The 16225-nt window shown below is 47.4% G+C and overlaps 1 protein-coding gene across 1 annotated transcript in view; it reads right to left on the bottom strand.

Annotated features, from left to right (window-relative positions):
* Positions 1-16225, bottom strand: part of PARVA (parvin alpha) — a 173058-nt gene that overhangs the window by 58168 nt on the left and 98665 nt on the right. Inside the window, exons 2-4 of the mRNA XM_059408059.1 lie at positions 12046-12135; positions 11893-11963; positions 9527-9629 (exon numbers count right to left, since the gene is read on the bottom strand). Of these exons, the coding sequence (XP_059264042.1) occupies positions 9527-9629; positions 11893-11963; positions 12046-12135 (264 nt within the window). The remainder of the gene's footprint in view (positions 1-9526; positions 9630-11892; positions 11964-12045; positions 12136-16225) is intronic.

A 16225-nucleotide genomic window follows, 5' to 3' on the forward strand; every position in this document is an offset into this window, starting at 1 on the left:
GTGACCTATTAAACCTTAGGCTATAGGCCATTAGGAATTAGTACTTATCTTACTGGATTTATATGTCCTTTTTGGCATCAGAAAAATCTCCTTCCCTTCCACACCAATTTAGCCATGCAATACAAAAACATATTTTTAAATTCTTATGTAGATTTTTAAAGCATGCCAAGAGGAGTTGTCTGAACACCCAGTTAGCCATAATGTTGAACACTAAAATCTATTTTCTTCTCTTATTAAATAGTATATCCAAAATATAATGGTAGTGAGAGCCATCATCTCTGACTTGTTCCTAATACCATATCTTTGACATGTCAAGGATATTCACTGTTAATTTTATTTAATACATTCACTGTTAGTTTCCATCTTTATATAGTTTCCTTTTCTTATGGTTTCACTTGGGATAGCTGTTAAAATGTATCAAGGGTTATCTGACATTTGATAGATTATATAACTCTTGAACTTTTTAAATAAGATTGATAATATACAAACACAGAAAAAAATTCAAGCTATGAAACTTAAGTCCCTTCTTCCCAGAGTAGTCCCAAGTTCCCTGGTTCCATTCTACAGAGAGTTAATTGTGACAATTACTGAGATGTTCTCTACATACCCAAGCATGAGATGTGCCCCTCAACTCACACACACAGTAAACTATATGCACAGTTCCACACTTTCACTTAATAAGAAACTTTAGAGAGCTTCTCTACTGCTTACAAATAAAAGAATAAAAAGAAAAATACTGCCATCCAGCTTGCAGCCAGAAAATACCTCCTCCAGTTTAAGAATAGCAGTACACATTTTTTGCAAGTATTCTAGAATCAAGGACTGTTTTAGTGGGAAGACCTTAGAGCATGCTGTCCAAAAGAACTTACTGCTATGAGACAGATATTCATTTCTGCACCATCCAAATAGTCACTAGACACACGTGGCTCTCAAGGACTTGAAGTGTAGCTGGTAGGAGTAAATACATTTTTACTTTTTCTTTTCTTTTTTTTTTTTAAGATTTTATTTATTTATTTGGCAGAGAGAAAGATCACAAGTAGGCAGAGAGGCAGGCTGAGAGAGAGAGAGAGAAGGAAACAAGCTCCCTGCTGAGCAGAGAGCCCAGTGTGGGACTCGATCCCAGGACCCTGGGATCATGACCTGAGCCGAAGGCAGAGGCTTTAACCCACTGAGCCACCCAGGTGCCCCCTTCATTTTTACTTTTGATTACTTTTAATAGCTACATGTGGCTAGTGGTACTGTATTAGCTAAGTTGAAAGGTTGTAGAGGCCATCCTCCTGGTTTTACAGAAGTGTGATCTGAGCTGTAGAGAAATGTAGTGGTAGAATCAAGATTGGAACTTAGTTCTCCCATCCTTCTCTTCATTTCTCTTAGCACGGCTTAGCATGGCTTCCACTTCAGCCTATACACTTTGGGGTATGGGCACATGACTGTCAAAACCAGTATGATCAGACCCTTCCAGATGTTGCTCCTCCTGGGATTCAAGGGGTCATCCCCATTCAACATGTACCAGTTTCCTTCGGCTGCTTATTCCTTACTTCACTAGGTTTTCTTGAAGCCTTTCTCCAACTATACAGCTCCCCCTCTAGTATGAGATCATCATTACCTCACAAGGAGGTACTTTGCTGGGACTTCCTCCACTTCCTCTACTGCTCCTAGGTCACCTCCAAAAACCCCATTTCTGATCATGTCACTTAGCTTACAAGCCATCAGCAGTTCCCACTGCCTACCCACACAAGGCAGTCTCAAATTCTTTGTTCAGGGTTCTCTATAATGCAGACTCTTCTCCTTTCTCTAAATTTTTTAAAAATTTAAATTAGGCCACATAGAGTACTTCATTAGTTTCCGATATAATGTTCAGTGATTCAACACTCAGTGCTCATCACACCATGTGCCCTCCTTAATGCCCTCATTTTAGAATGGCTTTTGGATTTCTAGAAAAGCCAAAATTATAGCTCAGATAGTTCCTGCACATCCCAAATCCAGTTTCACCCACTGACAACGTCTTACATTACTATGGTACATTTGTTACAACTCCTGAACTGACTGTTGCATAGGACTATTAACTCCGTATGTTGAGTTTCACTAGTTTTTTCCAAATGTTCTTTTTCTGTTCACGCTTACTCATCATTGTCACCTTTAGCATTTAACTTTTACTTCCTTGAGGGGGTTGTAAATACGTGAATTATTCAGTGAGGAAGAGCTGTCCCTTTCCTCTCATTTATTTAGCTGTTTATAACAATATGAGCTTAAGGATATTGATTTTGCACTTTGGACTAGAATCCAATACTACTGTCATTTATTTTTGTGCTCATATTATTCCACCATTAGCCCCTGGGTTGTTTTAGGTCAGTCCTGAATACTCCCGGCATGCCACCCACAGACACATGTATTTCCTTAGCAACTCTTTTTGGCACTGCAACGTGCTCCAGTCCTCAAGTTTGCCAATTCTCCACATACCCTGGTTTCCATTATTGGAGAATGGTGCAGGAAATCAAGATCTGGGTCTCGTCTGTGTCAGCCACACGTCCCACACAACCGATTTCGATGACCACCTACCCATGCACTCCTTGTCTGCACAACCCTCTCCCTCCACTCACGCCAAAATCAACAGGGGCTTACCAGCAACACTGGGCTGTGCTGATTAAAATGTTCTATTCCTTCTACACCTGGTTGAAATTCTCCTTCCACAAGACCCCATTCAAAATGCCCTCCTCTTTCATGGCACTTTTCCTCAATGACTCCATACCCTACAGCCCTGTACTACCAGGTACTGTGTCACAGCCTCAGTGACACAGCAACACATGAGCTTTTCTATCCCCAAACTCAGCAGTTAGCATGTAGCAAAGGAAATGGTTGTTCCTTAATGACTATTAATTGACAAGAGTAAGGGCAGTGTAAGATGTGCTCTCCAGGCTCTATCAGGGACAAAGACACACACACACACTCTCAAGTGAAACAAAAAATCCTTCTGCGTTTTCCCTTCCCTTCCCCTATGATCCTCGTTTCTCAAATGAAACAAGCTGAAACCAGAGAGGGAGACAAATCATGAGAGACTCTTAATCTCAGGAAACAAACTGAGGGTCACTGGAGTGGAGGGGGGTGGGAGGGATGGAGTGGCTGCGTGATGGACATTGGGGAGGGTATGTGCTATGGTGAGCACCGTGAACTCTGTAAGACTGATGAATCACAGACCTGTACCCCTGAAGCAAATAATACATTAGATGTTAATAAGAAATATTAAAAAAACAAAACAAAAAGCCCTCCTGCAGAACCTTTATGCCCAAGGCACTCTTCTCCATCTCATGCTTGAAGATCTCCTGTTTACCATCTGCTATTGGGAAAACCAGGAGGGAGAGCCTTATGACTTTCATCCCTCAAAACAGGCAAGGACATACACATGTTTAAAGATAAGAATCAGTTAAATAAAACATATCCTAAGGAAACTCACAGGGCTCTCTCCCAAGTCAGGAAAGCTTATGTTCACATGCAAGGATTATCTCGCATGGGCATTTTTCTAGGATCCTTCATCTCCTGCCTCTCTCGGTCCTGTCTACCTCCTAGGTGCTGGGGATGCAAATCCAGCAAGCTTCTGTCCTGAGGTGTGGGAAGAGCCGGAGCTGTTGGTGTGAGAGACAAGAGAGGGAGGGGGAAGCATCGTAAAGGGGCAGACCCGGGTGACCAGCATCTGCGTTCCCGCTGGCAGCCACATCAAGGGTACAGAGAGACAGCCAGGCACAGGAGGAGCAGGCCCTCAGGCAGACGTGTACCTTCTCGTCTTCCTGGATGATGTGGACGCTCCTTCCCAGGGCTCCCTTGCTCATCTCCAGATGGGTGTCCAGCACACGGTCCATTTCCATCTCCGACCCTAAAGCTCTCTTGCCCAAGAGCTTCTCCAGCAGGAATACTACCTGGAGACTTTTAATTCTTACACAGGCAGTCCTCACCCACTGGGGGACAGTGCCTCTGCTTCTCTATCCTGGGAAGGACGACGTGAGGTGTGGCCACCTGTTTTCTCAGAGGGAAAACCATGGGTCTGAAAGCTGGGGACAAAGGGAGCTGCTGTCCATATGAATGTACCCTCAAACGGGCCTGTCTCTTCCCCTCTTAGGTTGCCCACCTGATTATTTTCTGAGATCACCTCCCTCTCATATACACTTTCTCCATCCATGTCCTTGTCCTAGCATCTGCTTTCAGGAAAACCTAAATAAGGAACTCCTGCTAGGGCAAGACCCAGGGAACAGAGGCTGCTGGTCTAGGCAGCTCAGAAAGAAGGACTGGGTGAAGGTATGTCAGGACAATCTCCTAGACATGCCTGGGGTCTCTGAGAAAGACAAGCAGGGCAGACAGTGCTGTGGAGCAGGGGGAGGATCTGACTGCGCAGGGGGACCCAGGTATGAGCCCCTCTGTCATTTCAGGGATGCTCATCTATTTGGGCTTTCAGCAAGACCAAAAATACAGCCTTTTGCCAAAAAATTCTTGCGTCCAGATCGTGGTCACGTCTAGGTTCTGAGTCCTTGCCCTGAGAAGTCTCAAGCTTATTTCCTGGATTCCCGATCCATACCTTGCTCCTGAAATGTCACTTGCTCAGCACATCGGGGTTCCTGGAGGTCCCTGTGGCATTTCCACTTTCCTCTACGTGCCAGTGTTCTATAGCCAGTTTCCCAATCCCAACCTCAGCCCCTCCTACTCCCATGCCCAGCCCCAGGACAATTTGAAAGTGGATTTCTGGAAATGATCATGCCGGATTCACCTTTGTACTCCCAGGTCATGGTTCTCTACCTACGTATAGATGTCTATGTGTGCTACAGAGAGCAAGTTAAAAACACTCAGATGCCCAGATCCTGATTTCTAAATACCATTCTCTAATAAAAGAAATCAGAGCTCTGTGGAGAAATGGCTGATTCGAGGGCCAGAGTAAGTAAAACACAAGATGAGTCCGGCCATCTCATGATGCCAGAAGGTAAGGAAGTGCTAAGAAAAAAACCACGGGGTGGTATGTTCAAAGGAGCCAGAGGCCAACCTGAATGAGCTTACAGTGGTCAAAGGCTGGAGGTACAGGAGCCAAAAAAAAGTACTAGTGGATTATAATCTAAAGTATAAAATAAGCACCCTTGTGTCCATACTGATAAATACTGAATAAACAGGAAAAGTTGCCTTTATTCCCCATTTACTTAACAGAAAGATTCTAATTAATAAATGTGGAAGGAATGTGTGCATCTGGGTGGCTCAGTCAGCTAAGCAATTCTCAATTTTGGCTCAGGTTGTGATCTTGAAGTTATGAGATCAAGCCCTGCATCAGGCTCATGGTGGGTATGGAGCCTGCTTAAGATTTTCTCTCTCGGGGCACCTGGGTGGCTCAGTGGGTTAAAGCCTCTGCCTTTGGCTCCGGTCATGATCCCAGGATCCTGGGATTGAGCCCCACATGGGGGCTCTCTGCTCAGCGGGGAGCCTGCTTCCCTTCCTCTCTCTGCCTGCCTCTGCCTGCTTGTGATCTGTCAAATAAATAAATAAAATCTTAAAAAAAAAAAAAAGATTCTCCCTCTGCCCCTCACTTCCCCACTCTTCTGCACATGTGCTCTAAAAAAATTAAATGAATGAATGTAGAAGGAATGAAGAAAGCAGAAAATCTCCATTGGACCAATCACAGTAATAATCAAGGCAGATAAGATCCACCACTTAAAATCAGCAGGGAAAATTTAAGGAAAAACAAGATATTTGCATAATTTTAAAATCATCTCTCCACCCCTAAATACATGAACCACTAAGAGAAAAATAGTAACTTCGCAATCAAGAACTCAGACAGACACCCCCTTAACCAAATGATCAGGGTTAACTCACCAGTAATAAGACAGAAGGCTAACAGCAAGCCCTCCCTGATCCGATACACTTGAGAGGGATTGTCACGTCTGCGGTATTCCCTGAAATACGTAACCTTCCTCTGATCTTCAGAAAACATCAGACAGACCCAGGTTGGGAGCCACTCTACAAAATAATCAGTCCTATTCCCAAAGTGTCAAGGTCACGAGAGACAGGAAAGGTAAAGACTGCCACAGCTTGGAGGGGACAAAACAAACTAACGTGGTGTGCGATCCTGGATCAGATTCTAGAGCTGCAAAAGGACACGGATGTAAAAAACTGGTGAAGTCCAAATAAATTCTGTAACTTATTTAAGCACCATGCTGAGGTTGATTTCTGAGTTCTGGCCCTTGTACGGTGGTCTGGTAAGACATTTGCGTTAGAGGGAGCCATGCAGGGGGTCGGGGGGTCGGGAGCTCTGCATTCTCTCTGCAACTCTAAGTCTAAAACCAGTTCAAAATAAAAGTAAGCCCAAACCAAACCAAACCAAAAAACCCCACTGACAAATGTCCTATGAAGTGTTAAGACAAATAGTAAAATATAAAGAGGATATGGAAGCCCTTAGAAGGCTACCAGGGCAGGAGGCAGCACGCCACAGATGAAAGGCTTTTTGGAGCCAGAGAAGCCACTGTGGCAGCAGTGGGGCTGCAAAGTCATGTAGAAAGTTCCACTGACCTAGCACGTAGGGAGCCGGTACTTTCAAGTGCTTCACACATCCGACCTCGCTGAGAAATGGGATTTCTACCTGGGAGTCCGGTTGTCACCATTTGTGACTAACAGACTATAAGGGATGAAAGAGAAGGAGCAAGAGAGGAGGACTCCCAGGTTTTTAATCTGAACAACGGGCTATGAGGTCGTGACACCATCCACCCCTCGGGAAAGGAGAATGGCTTTGGGGGGGTGGGGGAAGAGAAGCAGCTCCGTTTGGGGCAGGCTGGTTCCGAGGGGCCTGGATGACACCCAGGTGGGCATGACTGGAGGCAGAGGGACGCCTTCCAGCCTCAGAGAGGGATCCTCAGAGAGGTGACGGCTGGACCAGAGAAGCAGATGAAACACCCAGGAAGTGGATGTGAGAGAAAGAGGGGAGGGGGCCACGCATGGAAGACTGAGGAGTTCCCACCATTATGCAGAGATGAAAAGCATATCAAGAAGCTGGGGGAACTGGGGTGTGTGGGAAGCCGCAGAGAACCAGGGGGGCATGAGATCCCGGGAGCCCCCACGCTGGGGGACGAGGGTGAGGCGTTCGGGAGTGTCAGAGGCCATAGCATAGGAGGTCATCAGAATCGATACTGGGGGCCTCAGAAGGGACGGCCGGGGCAGAGGTTGGGGTGGGACCCAGCTTGTCCCTCAGCGGGGAATGAATGTTCAGTGGTGGGGAAGCAGACACAGTAGCAAATGTTCTTTTGAGAAAGTTGCTGAAAAAGAGGAAGATAGATAGAAAAACAGAGGGGAGGTCGAGGTTGGAGGGGTCACTCCTCCCAGGCACCCCCGATGCATATTTTAACCTGTAAACTCGTTCTCTCCACCCGGGTAGCCTGCCTGGAGCTTTTCAATATGGCTGCCCAGCCATCTGCCTACAAAGGGTCTAAACCTAGGTTGACAAGAGCAGCATGACCCCTTCAACAGGAAGGTCAAGGTCTGAAATAATCCAATGTGACTGCTCCATGCCTGACATGGAGGCATGACACGGACATGACATTGGGTGGTTCTGGAACCACGTTCCATCACTCTGTGGCCATGTTCCCCCCTTGCCTTGAAAGCCCTACACAGAGCATTTCCAGGCACTTCCAGAAATCTGCTGGGGGAGTTAAAAGCAGCAGTCACTGAAAGAGACGCTCAGTTGAGGCTCTCGGCTTTTCAACACGGACACGTGCCAAGCCTTTTCTTTTCTGTATTCAGTTGCATTTACAAGCCTTTAAATATTAACACTCACTGATATTGATGTTTGAGGAACAAATCAGTCTAGCTTCCTAGAAATGACCAGATTTTGTATCATTCATTCATTCAATACACAGCGATTATGTGCCCGTTACAAGTCACGGGCACAGTACTAGCACTGGAGACGCCAGGATTCATACGTACGATGTGGTGTTCCTACCCTTCAGGAGCCCACGGACCTTTCCCTGAATAACACAGAACGTCAGAAAAGAAAGGCAGGTGTATTACGTACACATTGGTATGTGTTCATGTGCATCCCCAGGGGAACACAGAAGGTGCATGACCATCACTTCCAGATGTGACTGTTGGAGGTACCAGAGGCAGACACGCTCTACGGAGTTCCGAGATTAGAGGATGAACCGTAAAGGTTTGCCCTGCTGGGGAGAGGGAGAAGAGCCCAAGGCGGGAGGAACAGCATGGGCGTGAGCATGGAGATGTGAACAGGTGCGGTGTGTGTAATAATGCAACACTGGTAGTCATGAAAATAATAAAACCAGTACTCGTGAAAATGATGAGAGACATTGCTGGGGCACTCACTGCATGTCAGGCACAATCCTAAGCACTTTCTGTTGCACAAGCCACATGTGTGAGCGTGTCCAGACGTGAGGCTGAAAAGACAGTGGGGAGTCAGCCAGAGGAGACGTCTGAATGCGGTGCTACAGGGCCCGCCTGGGTCCCCCCGGGGAAGGGGAGAGCAAGAACTGGAAAGACTACCCCTGGGTTTCGAGAAGGTTCCTCCTTGTGTGCCGTGGGTGTGGGCTGGGGGCAGTGAGCTGGGAGGCACTGAGCTGAGGCCGGAGGCTGTTTCAGGAGCTCAGACAAGTGAAAACGGGCGGGAGAGTAGACGCAGGAGACAATGTGCGCAAGAAGAAACGAGCCCTGGAGGCCCCCCATGTATCTGGGGTTTGCAAGAAAGAGGGCAAGAAACAGTGGGAAAGTAGATGAGCTCAGCGTGAGGTACGCATGAGGGCGGCAGGGAATGAAAGTCTAGAACTCAAAGCAGAGGTTTGGACGAGAGAGGAACTGGGGAACAGCTGAGGAAAAGTCTGAATTCATTCAGGCTGAATTTGGCCTTTCAACACAAAAATCTCCCCTGAATTCACCTTTCTCCCCCTGGAGGACTTATATTTCCACAGCAACACTGAGAATGGGCACACACCTCCCCAGAGACAACACACCTGGACATGCAGAGGCCCAGGCTCCCACTTATGTGCCCCTGACCCTAGAGAGGGCTACACAGAGGTGTACACAAACGGGTCCACAGCTCCTGGAAGTATACATACGTGCACACACACACACACATACATATAGGTCTACACATACACACATGCGCACACACCCATAGGTGACAGAGGTATGTACAAACGTGCTTAACCCCCACATATGTAAACAGACCTACAGAGGCCATCCTGCACAGTTTCCTAGAGGGTATAAAGCATGTTTTCTAGGACACAGTGGAGTTTTTTTTTTCATCTACAGAGCTCATGGCCTTCAACTGCTAGGGGGAGCAGCCCCATCTGGTCATTGACCTCCCTCTGCAATTCATTCCTGCAAAACAGATTCCAGGAGGACACCTCCAGGCTCCACTGGTCTGTCATCCCACACTGTGCACAGTCCTAGCCCACCACCTGGGAGGTGCTGTGAGCTGAGAACGGCTCCTCGGGAGGAGTCGGGGACCAGCCACCTGCCGATCCAAGCTCTCCACCGCAACCTTCCACCCCCTTCTCACCAAAGAGCTTCTGCAGGACTTGTCCGTCATATAAATCTTCAGCCAGATCTTTCACGATGATTCTTTCTCCGACGAGTACGTCATTAATCCAGTCAATTAATACCTATGGGGAGGGAGACCAAAAAAGAGAAGGGTCATGGGAATTTTCTCAAAGATCAGCTTTCTTATCCTGGATCATTAAAATCGAAATGAACTTCAGATCTGGAACGCAGCAGAACCGTCCAGGTGACACAGTATGTAGGCAGAGTGCTGTGAGCCCTCAGGGCCCAGTTACTCTTCTGGCATTAAGCACTTCCAGTGCTGGTGACTTCAGTGTCCCTGTTGATATCTTTCAGCCCCTTACCATTCCTTACCCCAATGGAAAGCAACATTCACCTAGTGTTCAGCTGTGTAGCTTACACCAGGCAATGGTATGTGCTTTGGAACATTACACAAACTGGGGTGAGTGACCCACTAACTGACATGTGTACCCCCACCATCTACGAATCTAATGCAGGCTAGTTCCTGCTCTGAGCCTCTGATGGCCCACCTCTAAAATGGAGGAGGAAAAGACCTCCCACTTGAGGTAGCAGAAAAAAATCACCAAGGGCAAGGGCCAAATGTTCAGTAAAGGTACATTTTATGAATAAATAAAGCTCGTATTACCCATGACGACATTTGGCCAGGGGTTATTCCCCCCCTTCGTTCAGGAGGGGAGGTCAGACACAGAAGTGAACATAGCTGCCAAGGTCACGTTGCCGACCGTGGACAGAGACAGCAACCGAACTCTCGTCTATCCGCCTCAGAGGGACTGTTCTCCTAGCCCAAGCCACCTCTCTGTGAGGCCAGGGCTGTCTCCTCTCTCTCAGCAGCTGTCTCCTGTCTCCACATCAAGCACCGAGAGGAGCCATTCCACGGGCCTCTCGTTTAGTTAATCAGCACAACACCCACGAGAGGGAGGGGGCATTTGTTTGCTTTTTCAGGTAAGGAAACGGAAGCTTGCTCAAGTCCACTACCTTTCACTTTGAAATTTTTCAGCTCATGTGTTTTGTGTTTATTATTCATATATAGTAAAATTAACTCATTTTAAAGATACAGCATGGTGCGTTTTGGTCATTGGATATAGTTGTGCAGCCAGCACCACCACAACCGAGATGCAGAGCTGTTCGCTCAGCAGAGGAAAGTTGGGCTCTTTGCCCTCAGTCCCCTTCCCTGATGACAGGCCTCAGGCAACCACCATAATTTTGCATAAATGGAATCACACAGAACATCCCCTTTTGGGCTTGACATCTTTGACTTAGCAGAAATAGACTGTCTTTATCACAGGGGCAGTAGCTGGGCTGGGCTTCCTTACCTGTGGGGAGCCTGGGGCCTTCATAGAATGTTGTTCTGTATTGCTCTCCTGTTGGTAGCAGCTTCCCTCCTTACCCTTCCCCCTGCCCCGCCCTCTAGCCATCCCCCAACAATCCCCCACCCACGCACCCACCCAGCATTTATAAACACCTGCTCCATGTCACAGTCTGTGTTGGATCCTGGGGTACAATGATGCAAAAAGAGGTGGTCTCTAACCTCAAGAAGCTCATCATTTAGAAAAGGAGACAGACAAGTGTCTAAGTAGTAGCAACTAGTCATTGCACGGTGACTCTAAGGGGACAGTCTGAGGTTGAACAAGCAGCTAGAGCATGAGACCCCAAATGCCCGCCCCCAGGAGCAGGGGCTTCAACCTTCAGCTGGTAGGAATCCACACACAGGGTCTGAGCAGGAAAACGATAGACCTGGTTCGCATTTTGCACGAACCACTTTGGCATCCAGTGCCTTTTGTCCTGTTTTGAATGCAGCTTGGAGAAGCTGAAGAAGAAAAGCACAGGATGGGGAAGCCAAAGGGGGAGGCATGAACATTTTCCAGGGGACGACCACAGGCCAGCCCCTGCCGCCAGGCACAGTGTACATGATGTAATTCAATTTATTCCCTTCTGTTTGAATTCCATCCCCTCTACTCAGCTGTGACCATACACAAACCACTGGCTTTTCCACGACTCACTTTCCTCACCTGTAAGTGGGGATGATAGGAAGTCCTATTTTGCAGGGTGCCTTTGAGGGGCCTTGGGACAAGCAGTGGAAAGACTGTGTGAACGCGAAGATCGTGGCAAATGTGAGCTCATTTGCACTAACTTCTCTGGCACCTGGGATCAACACCATTTATCGGGCAGCTGCCGTGTGCCACTTCTGTTAAATTGGAGATGTCCACCACCTATGGGACCACGAGCTGCCCATGACTTTCAAGTCACTGTGCAGTGGCTCCCGTGAGTGCCTGCCCAGAGCAGGGGGTCTACAGATGCCTGTTGAGCCGGGGGGTGCAGCTGATGCCCCTCCTAATTTCTTCTTACCTTCATTAGTTCTTGCAGTTTGGGGTCGCTGCGGGAGTTTGGGTCCACCATTGTTCGCACTTCATTCTCCTCTTTAAAAGGAAAAGACAGTCAGTGGGGGGTGGCTTTATCTGAAGGCATTAGGGTAACCCAGAAAACAAGAGACCCAGTTACCCAGCATGGTGTCCTCCGGGTCCAGCTCGAAGGGGATCGGGCTGAGGGGCAGATTGATGGCGTTCATGCCTTCCTCCTGAAGTTCCGATACTGCAAGAAGAAGACAGTCGGAGTCACACTGCAGCCCGCCGAGGACAGGGAGGAGCTCCCTTACAAACGTGTTCGGGACGGACATTAATACGACCACAAAGGTGAGCCTACAGCTGTTACTCAGCCTGCAACAGAGTCCCTGCCTTTCTTTGCGAAGAGGACCAAGTAGCTCCCTTCAGGTCACCTCTGCAGACTGTCACCTCACTCCCTTTCCTTGGGGCAACAGGGAGGCCTCTGCCTGCTTCCAGACGTCATCTCAGGATAAACGCAAGTAGGGTGGGCACTCACATCTTTCTTTGGTTTCTGCCTGCCACCTCCTGCCTGCCCCTCCTCCCAGGGCTTTCTATCGCTGCAGAGTAGGTGCCCAGTAATTGTCTGGGTGAACAAGGTCACCAAGCCGTAAGCCATTTCAACCCTCGGCACAGGTCTCCTCATACTCCTCTCCTTATTTGGCTTCCCTAACTATTTTTCTGATTATCTTCCCTTCCCTTTTCCCAAGTATTTTTTGGATTATGCTACCTTCTCTTTTCCCTCCACCTCACCCCAGCTGCTGCTCTAGGACACCTCAGTCTGGCCTCTTTTTAGGCTCTGGTCTGTCCCTTCAGCTCTAATGAGTAGGTGCCCCTGGTGCCAGGCATCTCCTCGCTTAGGCCCATTTCCTCAGCTGAATGTCAAGAGCCCGACTGGAAGGGTGGCCAGCGAGTCCTTCTCGCAGTTTTCAAATCCTAGAAATCTACAATTCCACTTTCCTCAAGGAAAACAAAAAGAGGTCAAAGGCCACTGAAGACTTATAGCCTACTCTCCTCGCCATGTGCCCACTGTCCCCCCTCCCCATGAAGCCTCAGTGAAAAACAAATCCCTACTATAAAACCACTGAGGGGCGCTTGCTAAGCACTGACCTTGGATCACCTACTAAAATCAAAACCTACGAAATCTCCTCACCTCTATTCACTTCCAGTTTGGAGAATTACTTTTCACCAATGAAGCCCCAAAAGAAAGACCATTTTCTCTAATGGTACTGGTCACCAAAGGGTTCTCAAAGAGCTAATATGGCAGCAGTGATCAGCCTTAATAAAAGCAATGTCCCATCTCTCCATTTCATTTCTTTCTTTTTTTTTTTTTTTTATGGACTCTGGCCTCCCTGATGGCCAGTTGCAAGAACCCTTAAGCACAAGGCAGCCACTTACAAAGAGTTCTTTCATATTCGCACACTCACTGATGTTTGCAGTTGGATTGGGGACGAGATTGCCTAACAAAGACAGTGAAACACACTCTACCCCAAAGAGACACAACTTGCATTATGAAGCTGGTATTTAGTCCTGTTGCTGTGGGCTCTTGACATTCACACGGGAGATCAGCCAGTCACGGTCTTGAATCTGCAAATTTGCAAATTTGCAGACACCCACCACTCTACATAATTCCCCTCATCAAACATAACTGAAAGACATAAGCCACACCTTCAAGGCTAAAATGGTTCTAGTAAGCATCGGTTCATGTTTGCTTTCCAGTGAAAAACAAAACGGACTCCCGCAGTATCATGAGACTCCTACGATTTCCTCCAATGTTCCTCCTCAGACAGGCAGTGTGCTTTCTTTTCCAGGCTGTTTCTGACAAAGGAGGAAGGTTTCCACTACTGAACAAGCATTACTGTGCAAGCAGAAGTCAAGTCACGCTTAAATGTGGGCGCGAGGCTGGGTGTACTGGCAGGTAGAGACACTAGCTCCTGCCCAGGACCTTCTCTACCTACACTACCGACCCCCCAGGTCTACACTGTCAGTACAGTAGCTACCAGCCACACGCAGCTGTTCACATTTAAATGAATTAAGAATTCGGTTTCTTCGTTGTACCAATCACACTGCAAGCACCCAGTGGACCAAGCACGGCTAGTGGCTACCATCTGGACATCACAGATGTCATGATGTCCTTCATTACAGGAAATTCAGTTGGATGGCATTGCCCTAGTGGCTGATGTCCACATTTAATCTCCAGACAAGGCCTGACCCTGAACTCCAGGCTTTCCCCAGGTCTCCTCTTTTGTCTGTTTATAGAGATCTCAAAGGTATCCACACACAACATGATTGTCAACACCCTCACCCCCACCATAACAAACACTAAAAGGAGACCGCTGTTTCCCAGCTCTTCTCTTCTTCAGTAAATGGCACCGCCATTCATACAATGGTTTAAGCCAAAATCTAAAAAATCACCCTTAACTTCTTCTTCCTCATGTTTTGCATCTAATATGCTGGCAAGTTTTTTGGGCTCCACCTCTAAACCAGGATCCAATGCCAACCACTTCTCACCATCTCCACCACCCCATCCTGGTTCAGGCCACCAGTATCTTTCACCTGGACAACAAGAACCACCTTACAACTGGTCTGCTGCTTTGCGATGCATTTTCCCGCAGCACAGTCAGAATGATCCATAAGGATGTAAATAGCATCATCCACTCTCCTGCGTTAAGCCCTCCTGTGGCTTCCCCTCATACTCAGAATGAAGCTCCAGCTCCTTCCTAACACCCACAAGGCCCTCTGAGTAGCCCCCTGCTCCCTCTCATCTTTTATTTTCTTCAGAGCACTCACCACATCCTGAAATAATCATTATTCATATGTCTGTTGTCTGTCCCCCATGTAGCCAGAAAATAAACTATGGGAAAGCTGGCACTTTTTTCTCTTTTGTTCACTATTTGATTCCCCAAAGAGGAGCCAGAGTGCCTACATTCAAATCCATGATCTCCTAGCTCTGACCTTGGGCAAGTTCATTGACTTCTTATACCTTAGTTTCCCCATCTGCAGAATGGGAGTGATAATATTACCCACCTCCTAGGGTTTTGAGAAGGTTAAATGAGTTCATATAGATCAAGCACTTAGGAGAGTGCCCGGTGTTTGGTAGGAATTCTGTGAATACACTATGGGAGGGGGCTCAGTCAACTGAGATCTGAATCATGATTTCGGCTCAGGTCATGATCTCCGGGTCGTGAGATGGAGCCTCGTGTGGGGCTCTGCTCTCCGTGGGGCGTCTGCTTCTGTCTCTCTGCTCTCTCTTTCTCTCTCACTCACTCGCTCTCCCTCTGCCCCTCCCCCTGCTTACAGGTACATGCTCTCTCTAAAATAAATCTTTCAAACAATTTTTAAAAACCTATTTGTTGAGTCAATGAAAAACCCAAACTGTTAAGACCACCATTTGCACGGGTTATGCCTTGAGCCAGAATTTGCCAGAACAGTGTGGTAGATGCAAAGAAGGATTCTAGCTTGTTCTCTGGGAATAACAACAACAACAACAACACACACAAAAAAACATTTTGGCCTGACCCTGTGTGCGCATGTGTGTGCATATGTGTATGCTTCTATTTTGTGAGGAGAGAAAAGCCGCATCTGTTCCAAGCCTGTTGTATGGCCTGAGCCAACCTGTGAATATAGAGATATTTACACCTCCCAAATGTGAGTAGAAATGTACTATCTGCAGCAAGGACTCCTAAAAGGTGGGTCTGAACAGGATCTTTTTTTTTTTTTTAATGTGTACATCATTGTTAAAATGTTTTCCGATGAAAAATCCCCAGTCAGAAACACTCCCCTCTGCCCTGCCTCTTTAATTCACTCACAGAGACATAACAAACCCTACAAGAAAGGCTGAGATATGTTTGCAATTGGAAATGTTTTGTGTTGTTTTTTTTTTTTTTCAGGAAATGATTCGGTACAGGAACATCATTCCCATCCCATTAACTGCTGACTCGGAGCCAACTGTTTGTAAAAGTGAGTGTGCAAACTGCCCTGTTCAGGCCTGGCCCCTGCCCCATGGGGCCCGCATTAGCGGCCACTTTCCCAAAACAGCCCGCGTCTGCTTTGGAGGCTTCCTTTCTATTAAGCCCAAGCAGGACCCAGCAGAAGCCCCTCGCCCATCTCTGTACTCTGAAAGAGAAAAGAGCTGCAATTGAATTTCTCTGGCACAGACTAGGAATATGATGTTTATCCCTTGAACCTCCTCTAACAACCTAAAACTGGGGCTGAATGTGCGGCCCTCGGTGTCTCGCAGTGCCATTAGTCATAACTTAATAAACAGATTAAGTGCCCAGCTGAAGGTCGAGCTCGGGAGA

Source organism: Mustela nigripes, chromosome 1 (assembly GCF_022355385.1).
Source record: "Mustela nigripes isolate SB6536 chromosome 1, MUSNIG.SB6536, whole genome shotgun sequence".
Lineage (NCBI taxonomy): Eukaryota > Metazoa > Chordata > Mammalia > Carnivora > Mustelidae > Mustela > Mustela nigripes.